Consider the following 23287-nt stretch of genomic DNA (forward strand, 5'->3'; position numbering starts at 1 on the left):
TGCCTTGCTGGGTCTCACTCTACTGGAGGGTAACTGCCCCATCAGCTGCTGGGCGGCTGAAGCCTTCAAACGATAGCATATGTTGCACTGATGAATGATCTGTTTGACCACCTGTCGTATGCGAGGTATCCAGTATTTCTCACGAAGTGATGATATGAGAAGCTGTGGACCAGCATGCATAAGTCTCTTGTGTTCTGATGCTATCAGAATTTTCGCGAAATGACTCTTCGGATGAAGAATAATTTGATGCTTGCTTTGGAATTCCAGTTCACTGTTTTCCAATCTTCCTCCGACACGAATTACTTTTTCATTGTCGAGAAATGGATGAAGGTTCCTCAAAATGCTTTTCTTGTGTACTTGCTGCTTGTCAGACAAATCTTTGATTTCCTGAGAGAAGAATGCGCGTTGTGTTATCTTGATGCAGGCAAGTGTGGTGCCTTGAATTTCAAAGGTGGTAAGGTCTTCACTCCTTTTCTCTCTTGAGTTTCTGCAATTGCTGATGAACCTTTTGCAGAGTGACACTACTCTCAGTAGCTTGGATAAAGTTGAATATCTAGATATGATTTCTTCTTCAGTTGTTACATGAGTGACCAATGTGGTAGCTGCTGCCTTACGCTGCTCTGGAATAGTGTTGTCGTCTGGACGGAATGCTAAACTGGATGATGGCCACTGTGTCTCCTCTTCTTGGAGCCAGGTGGGTCCGTGCCACCAAAGCTGAAGTGATCTGATAGTTTTTGCATCGACTCCTCGTGAGATCAGATCTGCAGGATTGTCTTTTGACGGAACGTGCTTCCAATCACTGACCTGTGTGAGTTCCTGTACCATAGCAACCCGGTTGGCAACAAAAGGTTTCCATTTACTGGCTGGTGACGCCAGCCAAGCTAGGACGATTTTTGAGTCGGTCCATAGGTGAATGGTGTCTATACATAGACGCAGTATGGACAATGCTTTGTGTACCAGTTTGGCTAGTAGAACTGCCGCACATAATTCCAAACGTGGAAGAGTGGTTCTCTTCACCGGAGCCACCTTGGACTTTGAACACAATAAGTTCACACTTATGTGACCCTCTGAATCAATTGATCTTACGAAGAGAACATTGCCATAGTTTCTCTCTGATGCATCAGAGAAACCCTGAATTTGAACTTTATGGATGTCTCCTGGAGCCAAAACGAAGCGTGGTACTTTTACTTCGTTAATACATGTGAGCTGCGAATGAAGACGACGCCATGTTTTCTGCAAATCTATAGGAAGCGGATCATCCCATCCTACATTGTGGAGCCATAACTGCTGCAGGAATGACTTGTATGTTATCACCACTGGCGATATTAGTCCGATTGGATCGAACACTTGTGCAATTATGCTGGCAACTTGGCGCTTTGAGAAGATCTTCAACGAGCCTACATCCACTGTTGTGGAGACCTTGCTGTCCATGAGAAATTCGTCCGTGGATGGGCGCCATGAAATTCCCAATGTTTTTGTGCCTTCTGTGTCGAATTGCACTAGATCCTGTACTGCCTTCAATTCTTCTGGAATAGATTGCAACACTGCCTTGCTATTGGAGCACCATTTACGTAGATTGAATCCTCCCTTCTGGAGTAATTCTGTGAGACTTTCACGCAGCTTTATTGCACCTTCAATGCAATGATTTCCTCCCAGAAAATCATCAACGTAGAAGTCATGTGTCAAGACATGAGTGGCTACTGTGAAATTTGATGATTCATCTTCTGCCAACTGCTTGAGGCATCTTGTGGCCAAGAATGAACTTGAAGTTAATCCATAAATGACTGTGTTCAAACTGTAAAAATGAATTGGTTCGTCACGTGATGCTCTCCATAAGATGCATTGAAGTGAATGCATGTTAATTTGCCTATACATTTTAGCCGTGTCTGCAGTCAGTGCGATTTTGTGACTACGAAATCTGAGCAGGATTGAAAACAATTCTTCTTGTATCGTGGGACCAATCATTTGTATACTGTTCAACGATTCCCCCGTAGTTGTGGGCGAGCTTCCATCAAAAACCACTCTTAAACGTGTAGTTTTGCTTGATTCCTTGATCACACAGTAATGTGGAATGTAGTACCTTGTCTCCTTGTCTCTGGATACATCTTCCAATGTGCCAATTGGTTGCATGTGTTTGAGTTGTTGGTACTCGACCATGAATTCTGTGTACTCTCTTTTCAATTCCACGTTCCGATCAAATCTTCTTTCTAATTGGTTAAATCGTGAAATCGCTGTTTGCAGAGAATCCCCAAGAACGGATCTGTCCTTCTTCAAGGGTAGCTTGACTGTGCATCGACCTTCTCGATCACGAGATGTAGTTTCCTGGAAATGTTTTTCACAGGCGATTTCTTCTGGCGAGGCCAACTTATCATGGAATTCCTCCAAATCCCAAAATCTCTGTAAATGGAAATTGACTGTATCTTCTTTGCGAACAAAGAATGACTTCGAAGGTCCGTTCGTAGATGGTACATTGGGAATCCTTCCGGCTACAATCCATCCAAATTCAGTGTTTTGCAACGCTGGATAGTTTCCTGGTCTTGAAAGTTTTTCTGGCTTGAGAATCGTGTAGAACACATCTGCAGACAGAAGTAGGTCAATGTTGCCAGGTGTATGGAAGCTAGGATCTGCTAAATGTATGTCACTCGGAATTCCCCATGTGGAAGTTTTGAGCCTCTGCGCTGGCATCGAACCTGTGATGTTTGGCAAGATGGAACAAGATATATCCATAGTGAATCCACTTATGCTGGATTTAATCTGCGTCTCCATGGTGTGAAAGGCTTGGACTGTAGCTTCATTTATCCCTTGGATAGGTATTCGGCGTTTTTGTTTCTTGATGCGTAGCTGCTGAGCAAGATGCTCTGTCATAATATTACTCTGCGAGGCTCCATCCAAAAGTGCACGACATGGGAGCCACTCGCCGTATGCGTTCTTGATTTTTATGACTGCTGTGGCTAGGAGAACTTGCGAAGTTTCTCTGTTCTTGACAGAACAATATGTTGCTTTAGTCTGGGCATCATTATCCTGAAAACGAGTATCATCGCCTACTGCCGATTTACTTCTGGATTTACTGGACTGCTTCTGTGTTTGACGTTCTCTGTTGTTCTTATCTTCATGAAGAAGGGAATTATGTTTCTCGCCGCAATATTTGCAAGATCCTGCCTTGCATCCTGACCTAAATCCCTGGTGATCTGACTGTCCAAGACAATTGAAACAGATCTGGTTTTCTCGAAGAAATTTGTACTTCTGAGCTATAGTAGCTGCTTTGAAAGAACTGCACGCAAACAGCGGATGCTTATTATTCTTCATAGTATCCTTGCAATACAGGCATGAAGGAGATACAGTAGAAACATACGATCTTGAAGGGGAAGGATGCGCAGGTTTGTGACTTTGTTGTTTGGTGTTGCCACTAAACTGTGGTTTGAATGTTGATTTTTCATTGGAAATTGGGTTGAATTTCTCTAAAGCCTTGGTTCTGTGCTCTAGAAATTGAAACAAACTGTCAAGAGTGGTGAATTCAGAATCATTCACTTCTAATTCAAAAGCCTTTCGTGTGGTGGCATCAAGCTGAGAAGTAAGATGTTGAACTAACACTATATCTGATAGTGAACTATCTCCTGCTAATAATTTTAACGCTGAGATGGAACTGATAGCTGTGTTTGTGAACGCTCGCAACTCTTCTGCGTTTTCTCTCGACACTGGTTTTATATGCAAAATATCATTGACGTGTGAAGCAGCTATGAGACGCTTGTTGTCAAAACGCTCTTGGAGTTGTTTCCACGCTACACCGTAGTTGGATGCTGTAATTGGTATGCTTTCAATGATTTGCAATGCCTCACCCTTCAGTGCGACACGTAAATACTGGAATTTCTGAATATCTGAAATATCCGAATTATCATGTATGAGCGAAGAAAATGTGTCTTTGAATGATACTTATTGGGTGTAATTTCCACTGAAATGCGGAAGCTCTATTAATGGCAACTTGACTTGAGACTTGCACGAAGCCCTGTGTTCATTTTCCGCACCGTCTGTATTTGAATGATTTCCCTCAATTAATGTTAGCATCTGCGACTTGAGATCGAAATATGAAAGTTCGATTGTCTCTCGAACTGCCGTGTGTTCATCGTCTGTGGCTTCAAATTCAATGCAATCCTGAATTTCTTCTATCTTGGGCCATAATGTGTTCAGTTGCTCCAGCCGAACCTTGATCTGTTGAACGTTCGGCGCCTCTGGATCAACACTGCTAATGTACGACTGCAATCTCGTTATTTGCCCCCTGTAGGCGGCACGTTGCTTTAGAAGATGTGCTAAGTCTGCCATGCCTCAAGGTGGGAGGGACAAGCAATGCATATTGAAATGAAAGGAAAAAATGAGGAAATATTGAACCAAACACTGTTGTACTCACCGATCTGGCATTCACTGGACCATCTGGGCATCTGAAATCCTGGTTAGGCTGCAACACTGCAGGTAGTCGTTGACACTGACGAGTACTGGAACAGCTGATGCACGGTCGCCATGGTGATGTCACGTCTGCACGCGTGGGCTGCTTGATGCAACTCTCCGCGATACGTTTCTCCTCGCTCCCGCACGAAAACGAACGAAAAAGCCAGTCCCGTGAAGGAACAGAAAACTGCAGTCTAAAAATAACTCAGCGACACACCACCGGTGTATGACGTCATGTCACTGGTCGCCGACTGTTCCCCACACAGCAGGAGGGGAGAAGGGAGCGGAGTGTGAAACGTCACTGACAAGCGAACAACGAGAGCGCTGTCGTTCGGGGAAGTCCCGATCGTCCTTCAGCCACGTGGAAAATATTTCGCGCGCTACAACGAATGACGTAATGCTTTCAATAACTTGTAGTTACTGTACTTGAAAATAATGTTTGCACAACACAATGTCACTAAAATCACTGATGGTAACGTACCTCATGTTCAATACAAAGGAGATCGCGGCCTGCGGAGGACCAAAATGTTTGCGTTCCGGACCGTACAGGACCAAAACTGAATGTAGAACCTGTCCGGCTGTGAAGGACCAGAAATGAATGATGATCCAAACCGGTAGGATCTAAATGTAAGTGAAATTGTAGGTACCACTTACATCTCTCTGGTATGGATTGTGTCGCTACAGGGCAAAGTTCACCGCGATCCTCTTGGTAGTTGTAAAGAAAACACAGGCACACACACTGATAACTATAACTATGTATTATAAGGTATATGCACATAACACTTGATTACACTTCCCATGCACTCCTGTCTAGGGGAAACTGTTTACACGAAGTTGCAGCTGGGGTTACAACAACGCGCCACTAATGAAACGTAGCCACGTTGGGCTTACGGTATCCATAATTGTCCGCGATGGTTTCTGGCTGTGTCCCGAGTGGCCTCTCTACGCACACTGGCTGGAAGTAACTACCGCGCTAAGATGGCGGCAACTAGACACCGTGCTAAGAATGAATTAGCCAATGGGAGTGCAGGTTACTTAAGGCATTTGAAATACACAAATAAACAATTGAAGCTATATGCAATATAAAATATATAAAGAAAGAATAAACATGGTTACTTTTATAGATAAATCTCCAACAGATATATTTGCATAAACTGCCAGAGTAAGGGCCAAAATTCCTACATTTTTCAGATTTAAATGGATGTAAATTCTTTAAAAGTTATTGGATCCAAAACTGTTACACTTAGAGTTAAAGTTAGGTGTTTTTAGAGTTCAAATAATTTTACACAAGTGAACTACGACTTATCATTTTCAAACTATGGCCAAAATTCCGAACTGTACTCATATCGACTGGCCGCCATCTTTGTCTGCCATTTTGAGAATGGCGTACACATGCAATTCTCCGCAACTTTTAGTAATTTATTCCAAATAACTTGAAAAACAAATCCTGAAATTTTTAGCTTTATATAAATTATTTGAGCTCACAACTCTTTATTTACTTGGCTAATTGGCATCAGTATTGTTTCAGTCCTAAATGTAACCCATTTAGAGCCCTTGGTAAGTTTGTTTTTAACAGATCATGAATAGACCCTTTACAAAAGGTTTAGGATTCACCATCATGGATTCTGGCTTTCTCAAGTAAGTCAGATTCTATATGTTGTTCATGCCAATCTTACCCCCACAGTTTATGTGAAGTTAGTTCTGGGAAAATTTAAGGCATTGTGTGTGGATAAATCGTTGCACAGAATGCTACAACTCCGGTTTGGACATTTTCACACAAATTCTTGCAGTTTATCTAATTTTACAATCCATCTACATTTAATAACTTGTACTATATGTTAGCTGATGAGAGAAACTTAAGTTCAAAGAATCACTATTATTTCTACAATCATACAAAAACAAGATACTATGATTATAATGAATGCCATTTTGTAGACGACCCATGGAAAGTAAATAATATCTAATCATATACATTCTCTTACTTCATATTGTCTATCACAAGTTTTATACTCACCGGAAATAACTTGAAAAGCGGGAACCAAATGACCTTGAAACCCTTTTTTCTGACATAGATAAGGACTGGCGCATTTACTTCTCTTAGTATTTGGGAAAATAGGGTTAGCATCATGACAGTTCTGGAATAAAATATGCCACACCAGAAAAGTAATTCTAAGAACATCTATTGCATTAACATTCTTAACAATTGCCATATTACCACACATGTCATTATGACTATAACAGTATATAAATGAACAATCAAGTTGCAGCTTCTCTCTTCATCATTTCTCCCTGAAGCTGCAGTACAGGATAGATTGGGTGTATGAGGCCCAGAAGGTCTTGATTGATTGATTTGGTGCTTAAAGTCCACTTTATGCACAGTAAGGCTAATCGGGACTGAACCTACAGTTTAAAGTGGGATCCGAACCACTATGTACCTCCACCGGGTATCGAACCCGGAACCCCTTGATTCCAGAAGGTCTTCTAGTGTAAGCAGTAGTCCAGAACATTCCTGATTGGAAAGTGTACAAAGTTTACGTCAGAAAATGTCAGCGTTTCCTTTTTCTTTCATCTTTTTTTTTTTTTTTTTTTTTGCGGAATTCATACTTCCAATAAGAAACACTAAAAATAATCGTTTTCAAAATGTTCATTTTTCTCTAAATTTTATGGACATTTTCAAATTCTTAATTTTTTTGTGTTGCAAACAGTAGACTCAGAAATTTTTAATTTTAAAATTTCAAATAATTCCAAGCAGCATAAATTGAGTGGAATTTGGTCAATTTAAAACTTCTCCTGGACATTGAGAACAATTTTCATATAGCTTGTATTCACTATAGGCGTAACTAGAGGGAAATGGTCAAGTAGTCCAGAACCACAGACTTACAAGTGACTCTCTTGGAAATTCTCCTTGGTCACTAGAATTTTACCTTCTTATGTATATTATTACAAGCCAACATCCATGGTGTAGCGGTTAGCAGGGCCTGCTACTATGCCAGCAGTCCTGGGTTTGATTCTTGGCATGGGTGTTCTTTATGAGTACTCCTTCATCAATTTCACCATATGATCACTCATCCTAATCTTTGCAATTAGTCAGAAGTGTCAGAAAAGTGAAGTAAAATAAACCAAATCAATCATGAATAGGTCTGGTCAACTTGGATCTCCCAAAAATAAACTCCTAGTTCAGTGGCGTGGCGTGACTTTTTCAAAAGTGTTACCGGCTATCAGGACGACAATTATGCCTGCTAGACGTTATCATCCCCCCCCCCCCCCCCCGGTAAAGAAAACATGTCTTCGAGCTAGATATTTGTTCATTTCATTCTTGTTTTGCAATCAACACAGTGATTTAGCCACAAACACTCCTAGAAAGAATACCACTCATGAGAAAGTTACCACGAAAATCCAATGAATAGTGGTAGACCCTTGTCAATTCTTCATCTGTCTCTGTTTCTTTGCATCTTTGCAATGAGGTGTGAAGGGGAAGAAGAAGAACCACTTTTTTGGGGGCAGTATTCCTATTTTAGGCAGGATTTAGCTCTTTTCTGCCAATCCGATGTGACAACACTGGCTGATCCAGTAGGTCTGAACAGCAACAGGGCCCCTTAATGGGCATATGAATAACCCCATAGCACACTATGCCCTAAAGTCCTTCCCCGCTCTTTCCTTGCATTGGCGCCCTCTTCTCCCTTGTTGCCTCTACAGGGTAGCGGAAACGGCCTCCCTCTTCGCTTCTGTCAGCTGCAGAAAAAATGTCTTAGGCAATATCTACTCGACGGCAATGGTGTTCATTATCGTATTTAACAATGTTGTCATTTTATTGAAAGAACATTATAATTCTTTACATTCTGTGGTTACCTGCGGTAACACCGGCTACATGCACGCCATGCCTCTGTCCTAGTTATACTAAGGGTATTCACTGCAACATAAAAAAGACTCATGGTGCATTTGCTTTAAGGTTTGTGCCTCCCTAATGGCATAGTGGTAACATCATCACATTCTAATCAAGTGGTCTCACGTGTGATACCAAGTGGACTCACATAGTGGTTGGGATTCACTTTAAACTATAGGTCCAGTCCTGATTAGCCTATCTGTGCATAAAGTGGACTTAAAATGAAGACTCAAATCAAATTAACTTCGAGGTTTTTCTTTGAACTGAGATGCAGGGCTTACAGTTTGAACCCAAGTGTTAAAAAGGGAGGGGGATGAAGTGTGAAAGAATACACACACAATTGATTTTTATTGTTCATTTGTTAAGAAAAAAACAGGCAGTATTTACTTACCCCATTGCTATTCCCCATTGTTTAGATGCAGCATCCGATGCATTCCTGAATAATGATAAACCAACCAAAGATACAGTAGGAACTATAGTGAGTGGTGTGATGAACTGCAACATCCATCCAATAATTCCTAGTGAAAAAAAGAGATAATAATCTTTGTACAGTACAGGTAATATATGGACACACACACAATATCCTGAATATAATTATTGCTTGAATATTTACCTAGGTACAGATAATAACTGTCAGTAGGGTGTCTGACTGCCATGCAGAAGACTCTTCTTCAATTCCCGGGATGGGAGAACTAACATAGGAATTTTTCCGGCCTTGTCCTACATAAAGCAGCTCTGGGGCTCACCCAGCCTCAAATCAATCAGGGGGGGGGGGGTGGCCAAGATTGAGAACGTGTAGGGCCCTACACTCACAGTGCTATATGGATGGAGAACTTTACCTTACCTTTTTTTAGATAGTAACTGTTGATAACATTACTTGGTTGATTGGTTGATTTGATGTTTTAAGTCCACTTTATGCACAGTAAGGCTAATTGGAACTGGACCTACAGTTTAAAAGTGGGATCCCAACCACATGTGCCTCCTCCACCAGGTATCAAACCCGTGACCCCTTATATAACATTAATTCTATTGCATTAAGTATATAACTACATATCTTGTTGTTTTCATTTCATTTCACTCCTTTTCAAAGATTTTTTTCCTTCCGGTAGAAACCTGTAGTTACGAAACACACATATTAAACACGATGCCAATACATTCCACATAGGAACAAGCATTCTGGATTTCGACCCTCCCCCTGAAACTGATAAAGGGACACTCACAAAGATTTGAACCCAGAATGCCTGGCATTGTACAGTGGGATCCATGATTATTACCCTGTAAATTGTCCATCACCATGTTCCCGCACTTTATTTGACCTAATAAGAGCTTCAAGAATTAAAAGAAAACTCAAAACAAGCTGTTGACAACTTCTGCACCAGCATACATTCAAATCCATCACTTAAAAACATATAGGATATAAGATAAATTTTAATGAAAATAGTCATGGACAATTTGCATGGTAATACTCATGGATCCCACTGTACATGATGTGCTAACCACTCCACCATGGAAGCTGACTGTTTGCACCCATGTTCATCGCCACTTTATATATGTTTGCTTGGAGCAATAATAGATGGTAGTACAACCAGTATTACCTAAGTATCCTGTTATAACTTGGAACAGTGCAGAAACTGCAATCGCTCCTGATAGTTCTCGCATCCGCACTTGCCACACCTCTGTCAGATTTTCAGGAGACATTTTATCCAGCTCTTCATCAGGAGGACATTTCCACTGGGGAAGGTTCATGATCGCAAGTGTTGGAACCAGAAATGAAATTGTTCCTCCTTGCACAATTGGCAGCCTGGAAAGACAATACTACAAGTTATAAGTGCAATCATTAATGTTTTTGTGATACCTTTGTGCAGGGTCATTGAAAAAGGTGACTCAAATTTCGTGTATAGCATGTAGAAACTTTTGGACCTAAAAGGGATGAGGAGGCAGGTGAGTGGAGAAGGTTACATAATTTGTATTCATGTCCAGATATTATTAGAATCATTAAATCAAGAAGACTTAGGTGGGCAGGCCATGTGGCACGAATGGGAGAGGAAAGAAGAGTTTACAGGATTCTTGTTGGGAAACCTGATGGTCAGAGACCTGTAGGAAGGCCAAGACGACGATGGAGGGATAATGTTTGAAATGGACCTAAATGAAATTGGTAGGGATGGAAAAGAGTATATAGATCTTGCTCAGGATAGGGACAGATGGAAGGCCTGTGTTGCTGCAGCCATGAACCTTCAGGTTTAAGAAGGCTAGAGAGTGAGTGAGTTAGTTAGCATGTAGAAACTACAATTTTTACGTGTGTGAATCAGGGATTTATTCAGGATTTTTCATCGGGGAAGGGAGTGTAAGCAGTGGCGTGCCTAAGTAGGGGTTGTTGGGAGTCATAACCTCCCCTTTCCCCCTTTGGGTCAGTACTCCTAAAAAGGAATCTCAAAGGCAGAAAAAGATGACAAAAGAAGGGTTGAATACTAAAAACAAGTATAGGTATTCTTCCCCCCTCCATTTTGAAAATCCTGGGTGTAAGGGTGAATTTAGAGCCAAAAAAGACCATAAATTGGCCTTTGTGAAAAATTTTAGAGGGTTTTGAGAAAAATTTGGGAAGTGTTGGGAGTGTTTCTGGATAAACCACTGAACAACATGTTTGCAGCATGTAGAAGCATATATATTTTGCTATCTAGGATTTAGGCACCCTTAAAATTAACACATCGAGATTAACCCAAGAGGCAGTAAAGTGATAAAAATATAAATAGAATATGAGAAAAGAAACTAGAAATGTAATATTACTAGTGAGATATTAGTCAGAGATAAAGGTAATTGCAGATATCTTTCACATGGGCACCAATTGCAGGAGAATGGATTCATACAAGTAGAGAATTGATTTTAATTTATTAATTCCAACAGTTCTGTCACAAAGAACAACAAGGGATGGACATCTAAAAACTTGTTTCGACTTAGTTCATCAAGTGATCAACTTTCAGACTTGTCACCAAAGTTCTCAGGTTCAAATCCTGACCTGGGCATGGGTGTTATTTGTGAGAGTTCCTGCATCAATTTCATCTAATCATCACTCATCATCATCACGATTAACCAGAAGTGGCAGAAAAGCAATGCAAAATAACAAAAATACAAATACGACTCAGTTTTAGTTAAAAAGGCTTAAATAAAACATTGTACGAAAGGGTGTTGTTTTGCTTGTTTTGACTTGCTTTATTTTACTTCGCTTTTGGTGCCACTTTGGGCTAATTTGCAAAGATGAGGATGAGTGATGATATAACAAAATTGATGAATAGACACTCACAAACATCCATGCCCAGCCCAGGATTTGAACCCGGGACCACAAAAGGGTGCTGATAAGTCGTTAGCTTCATCTAGAAGAAAGTAGATTTGGCAAATGACTTTGAAGTTTTGCTCAACATATTCTCTGCGGAGACTAACAAACTTGCACAACTTTCTCGGAACTTTACAAGACCTTCTTAAAAATGTCTTTGGTTGCTTCTGAAACCACACATTTAAGAGCCTGGATGGCCTTAGCAGTAGTGTAAAAGCGAACCCGCTTCAGGTGCTTTTTGATATTTGGGAAGAGGTAGTAATCCAAAGGGGCTAAATCTGAGTAATGTAATGGACGGTTCAGCATTTCGAACCCCAAGGCAGCCAATGTGTGCATTGTGACAGTGACCCTGTGCAGTAATGCGTTGTTCTGAAGGAAAATGACTCAACTAATAACTTTCTGCAGAATGTTGACGACAGTTTCTGCTTCAGCTGATCGAAAAGTGATGTGTAGTATTCACATTGGAGCCCTTGTTGATGCAGTCAAATTACAGCACATCATCTTTGTTCCAGAAGACAGTCGCAAGAGGCTTGGCAGCTGACTTCTGGACTCTGTACTTCTTTGGACACATTGCACGACTGTTCTTTTGTCTTGGGATCATACAAATATATCCAGTTCTCATTGACTGTTATCAATTGGGCTACAAAGTGATCACCATCCTGCTGAAACCGATGATGAACTGATTTGGAAGTGAAGGCACAAGCACACTTTTGGTCTGTATCGAGAAGTTTTGGAATCCTCTTAGCGGAAAACTTTCTCATGTCAAGATGGTCATGAATAATTACACCAACTCTTTCAGGGAAGTTATTCAAGGTTTCAGCTACCAGCTTAGCAGAAATTCTCCTATTCTCTAAGGTATTTTCATACATGGTATCCACTGTTTCTTGCACAATCACGACTGGAGGCCTCCCGTGATATGACTTGTGATCTGTGCTGAAATGGCCGTTCCAAAATTTATCAACCCCCAGTTTTTCATGGTGACATAGAGCTATGGTCCCCCAATGTTTGTGCCATATCCTCATGAATTGCCTTGTGGATTTCCTTTGCAATAAGAGATAATTGATCATCTTGCTGTCATTTCCACTGAAACTTTCCTAAATTGCTGTCATGGTCAGTTCACACTTGCAAAACACAAAGATATAATTATGTTAGAAGGCTCATGTTTTGTCACAAAAAACTACAAGGATGAACAGTGGCGGCAATTGGGTTCTAAAACTGGGGCAGGGGCCAAAAGAGTTATATTTCCCTTTGTAGATAAGGTTTTGTATACCGTGGAGGAAAAAGTGGTGAAAAGTGGGGGACAAAAGCCCCCTCCCCTAATTGCTGCCACTGATGATGAAGCTTGTTTAAAACCTACAATTTGTTCATTTTGTACCAAAACAGAAGAAGGGACAAAGGCTAAGACCTCCTCGTAATTGTTATACTGGACACACAGAGAGAGAGAGAGAGAGAGAGAGAGAGAAAGAGAAGGTGGAGGGGTGGGAGGATTGTATATGGCGAACAACTCTTGATACATATTGGACACTGAGCAGAGATCAATCACCAGAATGGATGAACTGCTTGACATGATTCACCAAGAAAAAGAGAGAGAGAATGAGCTGAAGATAAAGAAAAACAGAAAGGGAGCAACATTACCTGCATCCAAAAGTGGATTGTATGAGAGTGACCAATCCTGTGACAAATATCATGGTAGAAATTATATAACCTCTTGCAGGGTCATCATCCTTCATACAGAGAGCTGGAGTCAATATGAATGGAATGGAAACGATCGCACCAATCATTGTCAAGTAATGCTGGAAGAATATGCAGCAAATTATTTTAGTAGACCAAAAGATAAGCAAAACATACATTTCTAATTTAACATGCTCTGTAGCAGTGGAGCCTGTGGCCGGTAAATTTATAATTTAAAAGTCGATTCCCTGATCCCAACAATTTTACTCGTAAATAACTTCTTTTTTTTTAACTTTATACTAGGGCTGAGCCGATACCAATGCTGACGTATTGTTATCGGTATCGGAAAGTTTCGGTTTGAATTCATGTATTGATGCCCGCCGATACTTTTCTGGCATATTGGTCTTTCACTGGGTCTGCAAAAATGCCATGCAATACTTTCGCGGAGTTTAATTATCTTAGAAATTATGCAAAATTCAAACTGTATTTTATTTTGCACCAATTTTTCACTAAAATCTGTTTATTTTGATTACATAACATCTGCTTTAATATTCTGATGCAATTCTTGAATATTCTTAAGCAAATTTATTGCTAAATTCATGCTTATAATTGGAGAAGAATCTTTACACACCAATATTCATCAATATTTTGAACAATTTTTATATTATTGAATTTTTCAAGTATTGATATCAGTGGGAATCGGTAAAAGTATTGGCATTGATATTGATTCAAAGTGGTATCGGCTCAGCCCTACTTTATACGTTAATATGACCCCTGGAATTTAATATTAATAAATAAATTATTCCATAATCATAGAGAGCATAGTTTGATTAGGTCTAGGCTTATCGAGAAATATAAAATTTGGTTTACATTAGTTGATTGGATCTAATTAAATCTTTTTGCTTCTTCTGGGCAACATTATTATATTTATTTGATAAGTGCTGATTTTCTTTGACATGTTCCATTCCAGTCATTGAAAAATTCCAATTAATCAGAATATTTCGACTTCAATATATTTGTTAATGAAAATTGCTGTGGAAACTAAATTGATTGTGGAGTCTGTCCATCAACTTTCAAATTTGATCACTTACCGCCACTGTCATGAAACTATTTCCTGTTATTGTATTCAAATTCAAACCCAAACAAAAGGTCATCTTTCCAGGTGGTTGCCAGCTTGGGCAGCAAATCACTTCACCCTTCTGGCTCTAACTCAAGAAAGACCCTCCAAGGTTTGAATTCCAGTCTGGGCATGGGTGTTCTTTGTGTGTCCCTTCATCAATTTCATTATATCATCACTCATCCTTATCTTCGTGATTAGCCAAAAAGCCAAGTAAAATAAACCAATCAATCAATCGAGAAAGACCCAACCGTCATGGTTGTCCACAATTTTTTTTTTCAGGGAGGGGCAAGCAAGGTAATTTTTTTCTGTGGGGGGCAAGGAAGGCATATTTTCCCCCCAAACTAATGATGCTTCCTCAAAAAACACTGATTGAGTCTGAAATTATGTTCCTTCAACACAATTAATATAAATTGCTGTAACTGAAATGAAATTACGTGTGAAATATATAATTTTTAGGTGGACATTAATTTTCCATGAGTCCTCCCTTGCCACCCCCTCCTCTTTCCAGATGTCTATACCAAAAGTTAAAATTCAAATTTGGAGGCTGCACAGGTGACAGTCCCTTCTCAGCGGTTTTAATTTCTCACCAGCACTGGCAAGAAAGGAGTTGCTCTTATCGCTGATGAACCCCAAACGAAATGTCATATTTCCAGCTGGTTGCCAGCTTTGGCTGCAAGTCGCAAAGTTCAGGAGAACCTCTCACATCCTGGTATAATTGACACTAGAGGCTGGTACCAGGCCCTATTGAGAAACACTGCTATATAGAGAAAGTCAGGAAAATTTTGTAATATCAAGTCTCCGTGCAATATTTTAAAATCATATTTGTAAATATTACCATATAAAGTTAATTTATCAATTGAGAATGTATTGGCATTTCGTTAATGAAGCTTCAAAAAGTTGTAGTTATTTTAATGTAATTTGACTCTTGTGAATTTTATACTATAATGTAGAATCTGAAAAGACTCATGCTTTTTTCACTTCTAGATTCAAACGGCCATCTTACTCTTGCATAAGAAACCAATTGATCAGGCAGTGGTTTAACCAGAAGTGTCAGTCTAAGAGTGGGTGCAGACTAATTTAGATGTGTGTAATGGTAAATTTCGCCTGAAAAAGGCCATGCATTAAGGCTATTTGATAAAAAAAATTAGAATGGAGATGTCAGGAGAATTTGGGATGGGGGTGTGAGGGGATGATGAGGTTGTGTGGATAAATCACTGGACTTTGGTGAATTGCAACTTTGTCATTACTAAACTCTCTCATTGACTGGCACATGGAATCTCACTGCCACTGCTATTGGGCTTTCTAGAATGGATTCTTCTAATTTCTAATATTGCTTTCATGATAAATTTAAATGTAGTGGAACCAAGATCGAATCAAGAAAATCGAAACTACTCCCAAGTAACCAAAAGTGGTTGAGCCAACCATACTGAAAATGGTTGGCGAAATATAAAAACATACAGTTGTTGGGTAATGGTAATTTTGGCCGCGGTCCCAACATTGGCCCAACACATGTTTTTTTACATTGGGTCAATGTGTGGTTTTTACATTGATCCAACGTATGGTTTTACATTGGACCAACATACTGAAAACTAAAGAATGGATAGGTTTGTGTTCTGATATATACAATTTATTGTGAGATCAAATGTAAACAATAGTACAAATTATTTATGCAAATAAAAAAAAATACAGCACTTTCTCAGTCACTTCAAAGCACAGTACCTTCAAGTGGTAGCACAAGAATCTACTAGAGTTTCCTTAGTTTTCCACCTTTCATGGAATTTAGTCTACACATAACATTGTTTAACCACCTTCACAACAATACCTGTAAGACTGTTCTTGTTCTACTACAACTAAAGAGACAAACAATAAGCAATTCCCAATACATCTTTCATCCATGGCGGCTGACAAAGGACTGGTGAGTGACTGCAAGTTAAAAATAGCTTCCACTTTCATTAAAAAATATATTATATTTCCAGTATGTGCTGTGACTGAAATATTCTAAAAGAAACACTGATACATGTAATTTATTTTACACTCTATAATTTACAGCATGCTCTTGAAAGTTTTCTTAGCATGAGAGAGTTGTTTTTAAAACTGATTTTGACTCACTTTTCCATGATTGGGCAAACGTTGGCAACCACCGTTGGCCCAATGTAAGACCAACGTCAATTTGCCAACCTTTCGTATGTAAAAACTGACGTTGACCCAACGGTTGTGATTACTTGGATACTAAAATGCTCATGAAATCACTAATCAAATTTACATTTTGAATATTATGTACGTAGATGAAAAAAGTAACATTATTCATTTATATGTTGCTGATATATTACCTGTAATGCCATGAATATATTCAGATACCATGGAGGAACATCATCCAACCCATACATAATATCCTGAGTTTGTTGTTGGGAGTTTTCAATTGAAAGTTTTCCATTATTTGAATTTTTAACTCCAATTTCTTCATGGCAATTCACCTGCAATAATGAAGAAAAAAATAACTTACATAAAAATGGTGGATTGCAGAAATATTAATCAGTGGTGTAGTCCCAAAGTGTTCAGAGGGCATGCGCTAACTTTTGTGAGACGTTAAGGCGAAGAGGGACAATATGCACCAGTTGTGCATTAATTTCAATATCGTCGGATTGGGCACTGTTATTTATAAAAGGAATTAGTATGCAAGAGAGTATGAATATGATCAATAAGTATTTACGGTGTCCTATGTACAGTCTTGGACACAGCTGGCTTGTAACGAACCTATTGAAGAAGCAGTGAAGCAAGCCATCAATGTCTGACCACCAAGCGCCTTGTGACTAGACAACCCAAACAGCATTGCAATTTTGCGGCTTGTATACCAGTCACGGGTATACATCTCTGTAAATTGAGTAGTGATGCCAAAGAGAAATACGAGATGAAGATTGCCGATCGTAATGTCTCGTGTTCTCGACATGGAATAATACTCGGTCCACGTTACGTTCCATTATTTAATGTTGTTTGGGAATGAACATGACGGACTAGGTTTATATTTTCAATCCTTGCATTACAGTAAATTCCATATTTTACAATTATATTAATGCTTTGAACGAAAATAATGCCCAGAAAAACATCGAACACACGTTCACACCATTCTTCTCACACACATGCACGTGAAAACAAACACACAAAGCTAAGTTTTAACTTCCAAGTGAATGTCCAAATAACAGTAAATGGAGAAGCACGATGTGCGAAACATGGGATTTTTCACAGAAAGAATGCGTCTATTTGTGACATACGTGGTCGTGGTTTCTATTAATAGACAATGAAACAATTATGAGAGAAATTAACATGCATTTTCGTCTTCAGGTGCTGAGGAAGGAAACAGACTGACTGGAAAAAAGAAAGCATGGTGCTATCGATAGGCTGTTGGTTAGCGTACAGAGCTTTCATCAGTGAGGTCTAGGTTCGATCCCCACCAAGGACAATTATTTTTATTCTTTTCTATTAGTGAAGAAGTATGTAATATTGTTTTCTAGGCATTTTGACGAAAGGATACGCATCAAATTTGTTCGTTTAATCTGTATTTTCATTCTTCTAATAAGTTCTCTATCGCAATGGGATATAGAGATTCTCTATCTAGGCGATGGATATCTTCTCAATGGTTACGTAGCTGCGATTCTCCAGTCTTATTTATTTACTTCATTTCATATCTAACGAAAACACACAGATATAGTTAAAACAAGAAACACACCTCGCGTCGAAGGGTCCCGGGTTCGAATCCCGGTCGGGCTTGGTTGTTTGTGAATGTCCATTCATCAATTTCATCATTTCATCATTCATCCCCATCTTCGCAAATTAGCCTAGAGGCACAAAACGCGAAGTAAAATAAATTAAATCAATCAATCAATCAAACACCTCGCGTCGAAGGTTCCAGACTCGAGTTCTGGCTTTTTTTTTGCGAGGGTGATTATTCTTGTGTGTCTGTTTATCATCTTTGTCAAAAAATATTCCTCATTATTGTCGTGATTAACCTAGGGAGAGACCAAAGCGACTGAAATAACAAAAGTACAGAAAATGCAAGACACATCTGCCTAGGCATGTTATACCTTGGGAATTAGCAATCTGAAAATTAACTTGCGTTTCAGTCGACTACTTGCTAAAGAGTTTTTTCTTGTCTCGTTTGGAGTGTTGGTTATCGTGTCGGCCTAGCATGCGGGCAACCCGAGTTCGAGCCCAGCGGAAGGCAAGTTTTTTTTTGTCTCATCTCATCCAAACTTATTTATAAAACTGAAGTTGCTGCAAAACCTTTTGAATTGCATGCCACTTCGTATGTTGGTAATCTGAAAGCATCAAAGATGAAAATTTGATGTTTCGAAGCGACGATGTATTTGTGTATGTGTTGAAAAAACGCAGTTATTTATTAACGAAAAACATGCAGCCACGTGTTCATTGAGAACGCTTCCTAGTTGTCAGTGCTAATATGGCAGTAACTAAAGTCTGTCAACACACACCAACATTCACGTTTCCCGTAAAATTATTACCTTTCCACGTTTCAAAATCATGAGTGCTGTCTAAAGCAATACTTTGATACTTGCGTTTGCATGTTCGAATCTAAAGTAATACGAAACTTTTTTCCCAACAAATGACATTCAAACCATTAATAACTGTTTGAAATGTGATACTGATATCATATATGGAAAGAATAAAAATGGAGAATTTCGCTTAATACAACTTATAAATAGGGAGCGGAAGTTGATGAAATGTCATCTTTCTTCTGACATCTCGGACACGATGCCCATTAAATATACACAATATTACACTTCATCTAGAACCCAAAAAAGGTAATTTTAAAGTGCATTTTTTTTCATTTGTTGCCATTTGTCAGGTTTTAGGTCATTTTCCCGAATTTTCGACATTTACCCGTCATTTTTTGCAATATTCGGTATATTGTTTCATCATATTTTGTCACTTCTTTAATTGTGGTAATATTCTTGAATCTTTTCACCAAGGTATATATATCTCGCAGGATTGCAATTTACGAGCAAAAGAAATGCTGAAATGGTGACAGTCTTTGTTGTGTCGGGGGAAACCACCAGGTGCCCGCCTGGGGCAAACTCAGATTTAAGATCAGAAAAGGAAAGGCTTGAAATACCATAGCTAGACCCCGTTTGCACTGATAATCCTCGTTGCATATTTTAATTGAATGTGCATGTGTTATCATTTGGTGCCCTTTTTTTTAAAGCAAGATTGCATTTTGTTTAATTTCATTTCCATTTCAATTTTTAAACTGAAACTAACAAATTTGATGGTCATTTCTTGCAATTTACGTCATTTTTTCCCCATTTTTTAGGATATTCTATAGGTCATATACCTATATTTTTTAGGTCATCAACTTCCGCTCCCTACTTATAAATATATTAAATTATGTGGATACCTGATGTGAAACGTACGATGCACGATCAGAGAGTCTGAATGTTGCATTGAAAACTGCAGAGAACAATGACTGACTTATGAACAGTGAAAGGTTTTTCCATGCTCCAATGGGATTTTATTTATAACTATAAATAAACAAGGGAGAAGGACACAGGTGGGTATGATGAACTAAATTGTAATCTAAAAGTTTTAATTGAAGAAACAAAACACGTTCGCGGTTAAAAATAGAGCATTCAATTTCAGACACATTACACTAACTGAAAGAGTATTTTCAAAATTAATAGTATCCTCGTTCTTCACCTTTTTCTCAGTTGTGACACATGTCAATTTCCTCTATATTATCTGTATTCTCATTGGGACAAACACCCACATCCATGCCCGAACCGAGTATTGGTATCAATTGGTATCGCACGCTAGCCAACAATTCCAGAGGAAAAGTTTGATACGCGGTTTAGTGGTTCCAAGTGGTTAAAATCCCACTTTAAACTATAGATCCAGTTTTCTTACTGTGCATAAAGTGGACTTAAAAAGAAGGAAAAAATCGAGGAAAAGCGCTTGAAGGTTTCGATGAGTTCCAAGTGCCTTGATGAGACGAAGCTATTACATGATTTTCAAGTGGTCAAGTGGTCCCGTGGTAGCGGATAAGTTTCACGTACAGAAGGCTTTGAGTTCGATTCCCGTTCTATTGCCCTGTTTTTTTATATAACTCGAGCAACTAATTATTGCATTTTATTTAATAATTTATTTGAGTAAAAGTTAAATACATTTTTACTTTATTTTTGGGTGGAAATCTTTACTTTACTGTTTTAAATTTTATTTGTGAAAATTATTTTTTGCGATAGTTTTTTCCACATATCTCATCATTTTACAAACATACTCAACAAAATGTTATGCCTGGCGAAAAGTATACATTTATTTCGAGAAAATGATCCAGAATTACATATAATACTATTCACAAGAAATTATCGTAATCGTTTCGAAAACAAAATTCAACAATTCGCACAGCAAAAAAAATAAGAATGTTCGCAATAAATAAATTCAAATATATAGTCGCTCGAGTTAAGAAAAAAATTGGAGGCAATCAAAGGGGAATCGAACCCAGTATCTCCTACGTGTCAAACTTACACGCTACCAACCCACCACCTGGTCTTCCGTCAGTCGGACAATCTAATCGTCTTATGAGTAACGCTTGCTAAGTTTCTAATCTTTGAAGCGCTTGTAATTGTTGTTGTGTGTCACGGAGTTATGTTTACTGCAACATTTGAGCACACAATCCAAACATACGTAAATTTTATACACAGAAAACATGGGTTTTCTGCACATAATTACGGAGCATGCGCTCTGTCAAGGACTAGAAGGAACCTCGCAAAAGCTTGTCTTCGGTGCTGACAGTTGGCCCCGGAGTCACGTGGTCTATCTCGTTATCAATCGACATGACCTTGAGCCTGCAGAACCAGCACACTGAAGTGAACGAAGGTATTTTACGTGATTTGTAAACTGGAAGAAAACATGCCACGCGTTACAACAGACAGAGGTTTGTCTTCAGCTTTGGGACAGACAAACCACACTAGGCATACAGACAGAGTATAATGTAAGATAAAAGGAAATTATTTCTCCGTCTCCTCACACTGACAATTTTATTACCTTTTTTTTGGAGGTATTTGGCCACAGAAACGGGATTATATTATTGAAGTCGTATCTCGTGTGATGGCTTGGTTCAGTATGCTGATCAGGTTTTCTGACAAAAGCAGGACGAGCTACCCAAGAACAGTAATTGTCTATCTTTTATATCTGCTTCCTTCATCATCCGGTATAAGGCAGACAAGCACATACCACAAATATGTAAGAGAACTATTGCTAATTTGGTAACTTGTCTTGCAATTGAATTTCTGTCATGAACAGCTGCAAAGAAACAAAGGCTTTCCTTTTAAAGGATTACACTCAATCATTGTTATTTGATTAGGATACTAAAATGACTTCAGTATTTACATGCAGTACACAAGAGATTCTAAACACACTCTAAAACATACTACTGTTCATTTCAACGTATTATTTCAACAATCAAGACACAAAATAATGGGCATGCGCAAGAAAAATTATGTTTCTTTGATTATCAAGTGCATTACGTGGTTAACATCAAGTTTGGATTTGCCGGTTATCCAAATATTATTAATTTTGAAAATAGTCTTTCAGTTAGTGTAATGTGTCTGAAATTGAATGCCCTATTTTTAACCGCGAACGTGTTTTGTTTCTTCAATTAAAACTTTTAGATTACAATTTAGTTCATACCAACCTGTGACCTTCTCCCTTGTTTATTTATAGTTATAAATAAAATCCCATTGGAGCATGGAAAAACCTTTCACTGTTCATAAGTCAGTCATTGTTCTCTGCAGTTTTCAATGCAACATTCAGACTCTCTGATCGTGCATCGTACGTTTCACATCAGGTATCCACATAATTTAATATATTTATAAGTAGGGAGCGGAAGTTGATGACCTAAAAAATATAGGTATATGACCTATAGAATATCCTAAAAAATGGGGAAAAAATGACGTAAAATGCAAGAAATGACCATCAAATTTGTTAGTTTCAGTTTAAAAATTAAAATGGAAATGAAATTAAACAAAATGCAATCTTGCTTTAAAAAAAAGGGCACCAAATGATAACACATGCACATTCAATTAAAATATGCAACGAGGATTTTCAGTGCAAACGGGGTCTAGCTATGGTATTTCAAGCCTCTCCTTTTCTGATCTTAAATCTGAGTTTGCCCCAGGCGGGCACCTGGTGGTTTCCCCCGACACAACAAAGACTGTCACCAGTTCAGCATTTCTTTTGCTCGTAAATTGCAATCCTGCGAGATATATATACCTTGGTGAAAAGATTCAAGAATATTACCACAATTAAAGAAGTGACAAAATATGATGAAACAATATACCGAATATTGCAAAAAATGACGGGTAAATGTCGAAAATCCGGGAAAATGACCTAAAACCTGACAAATGGCAACAAATGAAAAAAAATGCACTTTAAAATTACCTTTTTTGGGTTCTAGATGAAGTGTAATATTGTGTATATTTAATGGGCATCGTGTCCGAGATGTCAGAAGAAAGATGACATTTCATCAACTTCCGCTCCCTATTTATAAGTTGTATTAAGCGAAATTCTCCATTTTTATTCTTTCCATATATGATATCAGTATCACATTTCAAACAGTTATTAATGGTTTGAATGTCATTTGTTGGGAAAAAGTTTCGTATTACTTTTAGATTCGAACATGCAAACGCAAGTATCAAAGTATTGCTTTAGACAGCACTCATAATTTTGAAACGTGGAAAGGTAATAATTTTACGGGAAACGTGAAAGTTGGTGTGTTTTGACAGACTGTAATTACTGCCATATTAGCACTGACAACTAGGAAGCGTTCTCAATGAACACG

The 23287-nt window shown here is 38.6% G+C and overlaps 1 protein-coding gene across 1 annotated transcript in view; it reads right to left on the reverse strand.

Annotated features, from left to right (window-relative positions):
- Positions 1-16910, reverse strand: part of LOC145981634 (solute carrier family 23 member 1-like) — a 42047-nt gene extending 25137 nt beyond the window's left edge. Inside the window, exons 1-5 of the mRNA XM_083115021.1 lie at positions 16773-16910; positions 13287-13444; positions 9919-10124; positions 8715-8841; positions 6455-6575 (exon numbers count right to left, since the gene is read on the reverse strand). Of these exons, the coding sequence (XP_082971147.1) occupies positions 6455-6575; positions 8715-8841; positions 9919-10124; positions 13287-13444; positions 16773-16829 (669 nt within the window). The 5' untranslated portion in view covers positions 16830-16910. The remainder of the gene's footprint in view (positions 1-6454; positions 6576-8714; positions 8842-9918; positions 10125-13286; positions 13445-16772) is intronic.
- Positions 16911-23287: the final 6377 nt, after the last annotated feature.

This window comes from Lepisma saccharinum, chromosome 29 (genome assembly GCF_977018435.1).
Source record: "Lepisma saccharinum chromosome 29, izLepSacc3.1, whole genome shotgun sequence".
NCBI lineage: Eukaryota > Metazoa > Arthropoda > Insecta > Zygentoma > Lepismatidae > Lepisma > Lepisma saccharinum.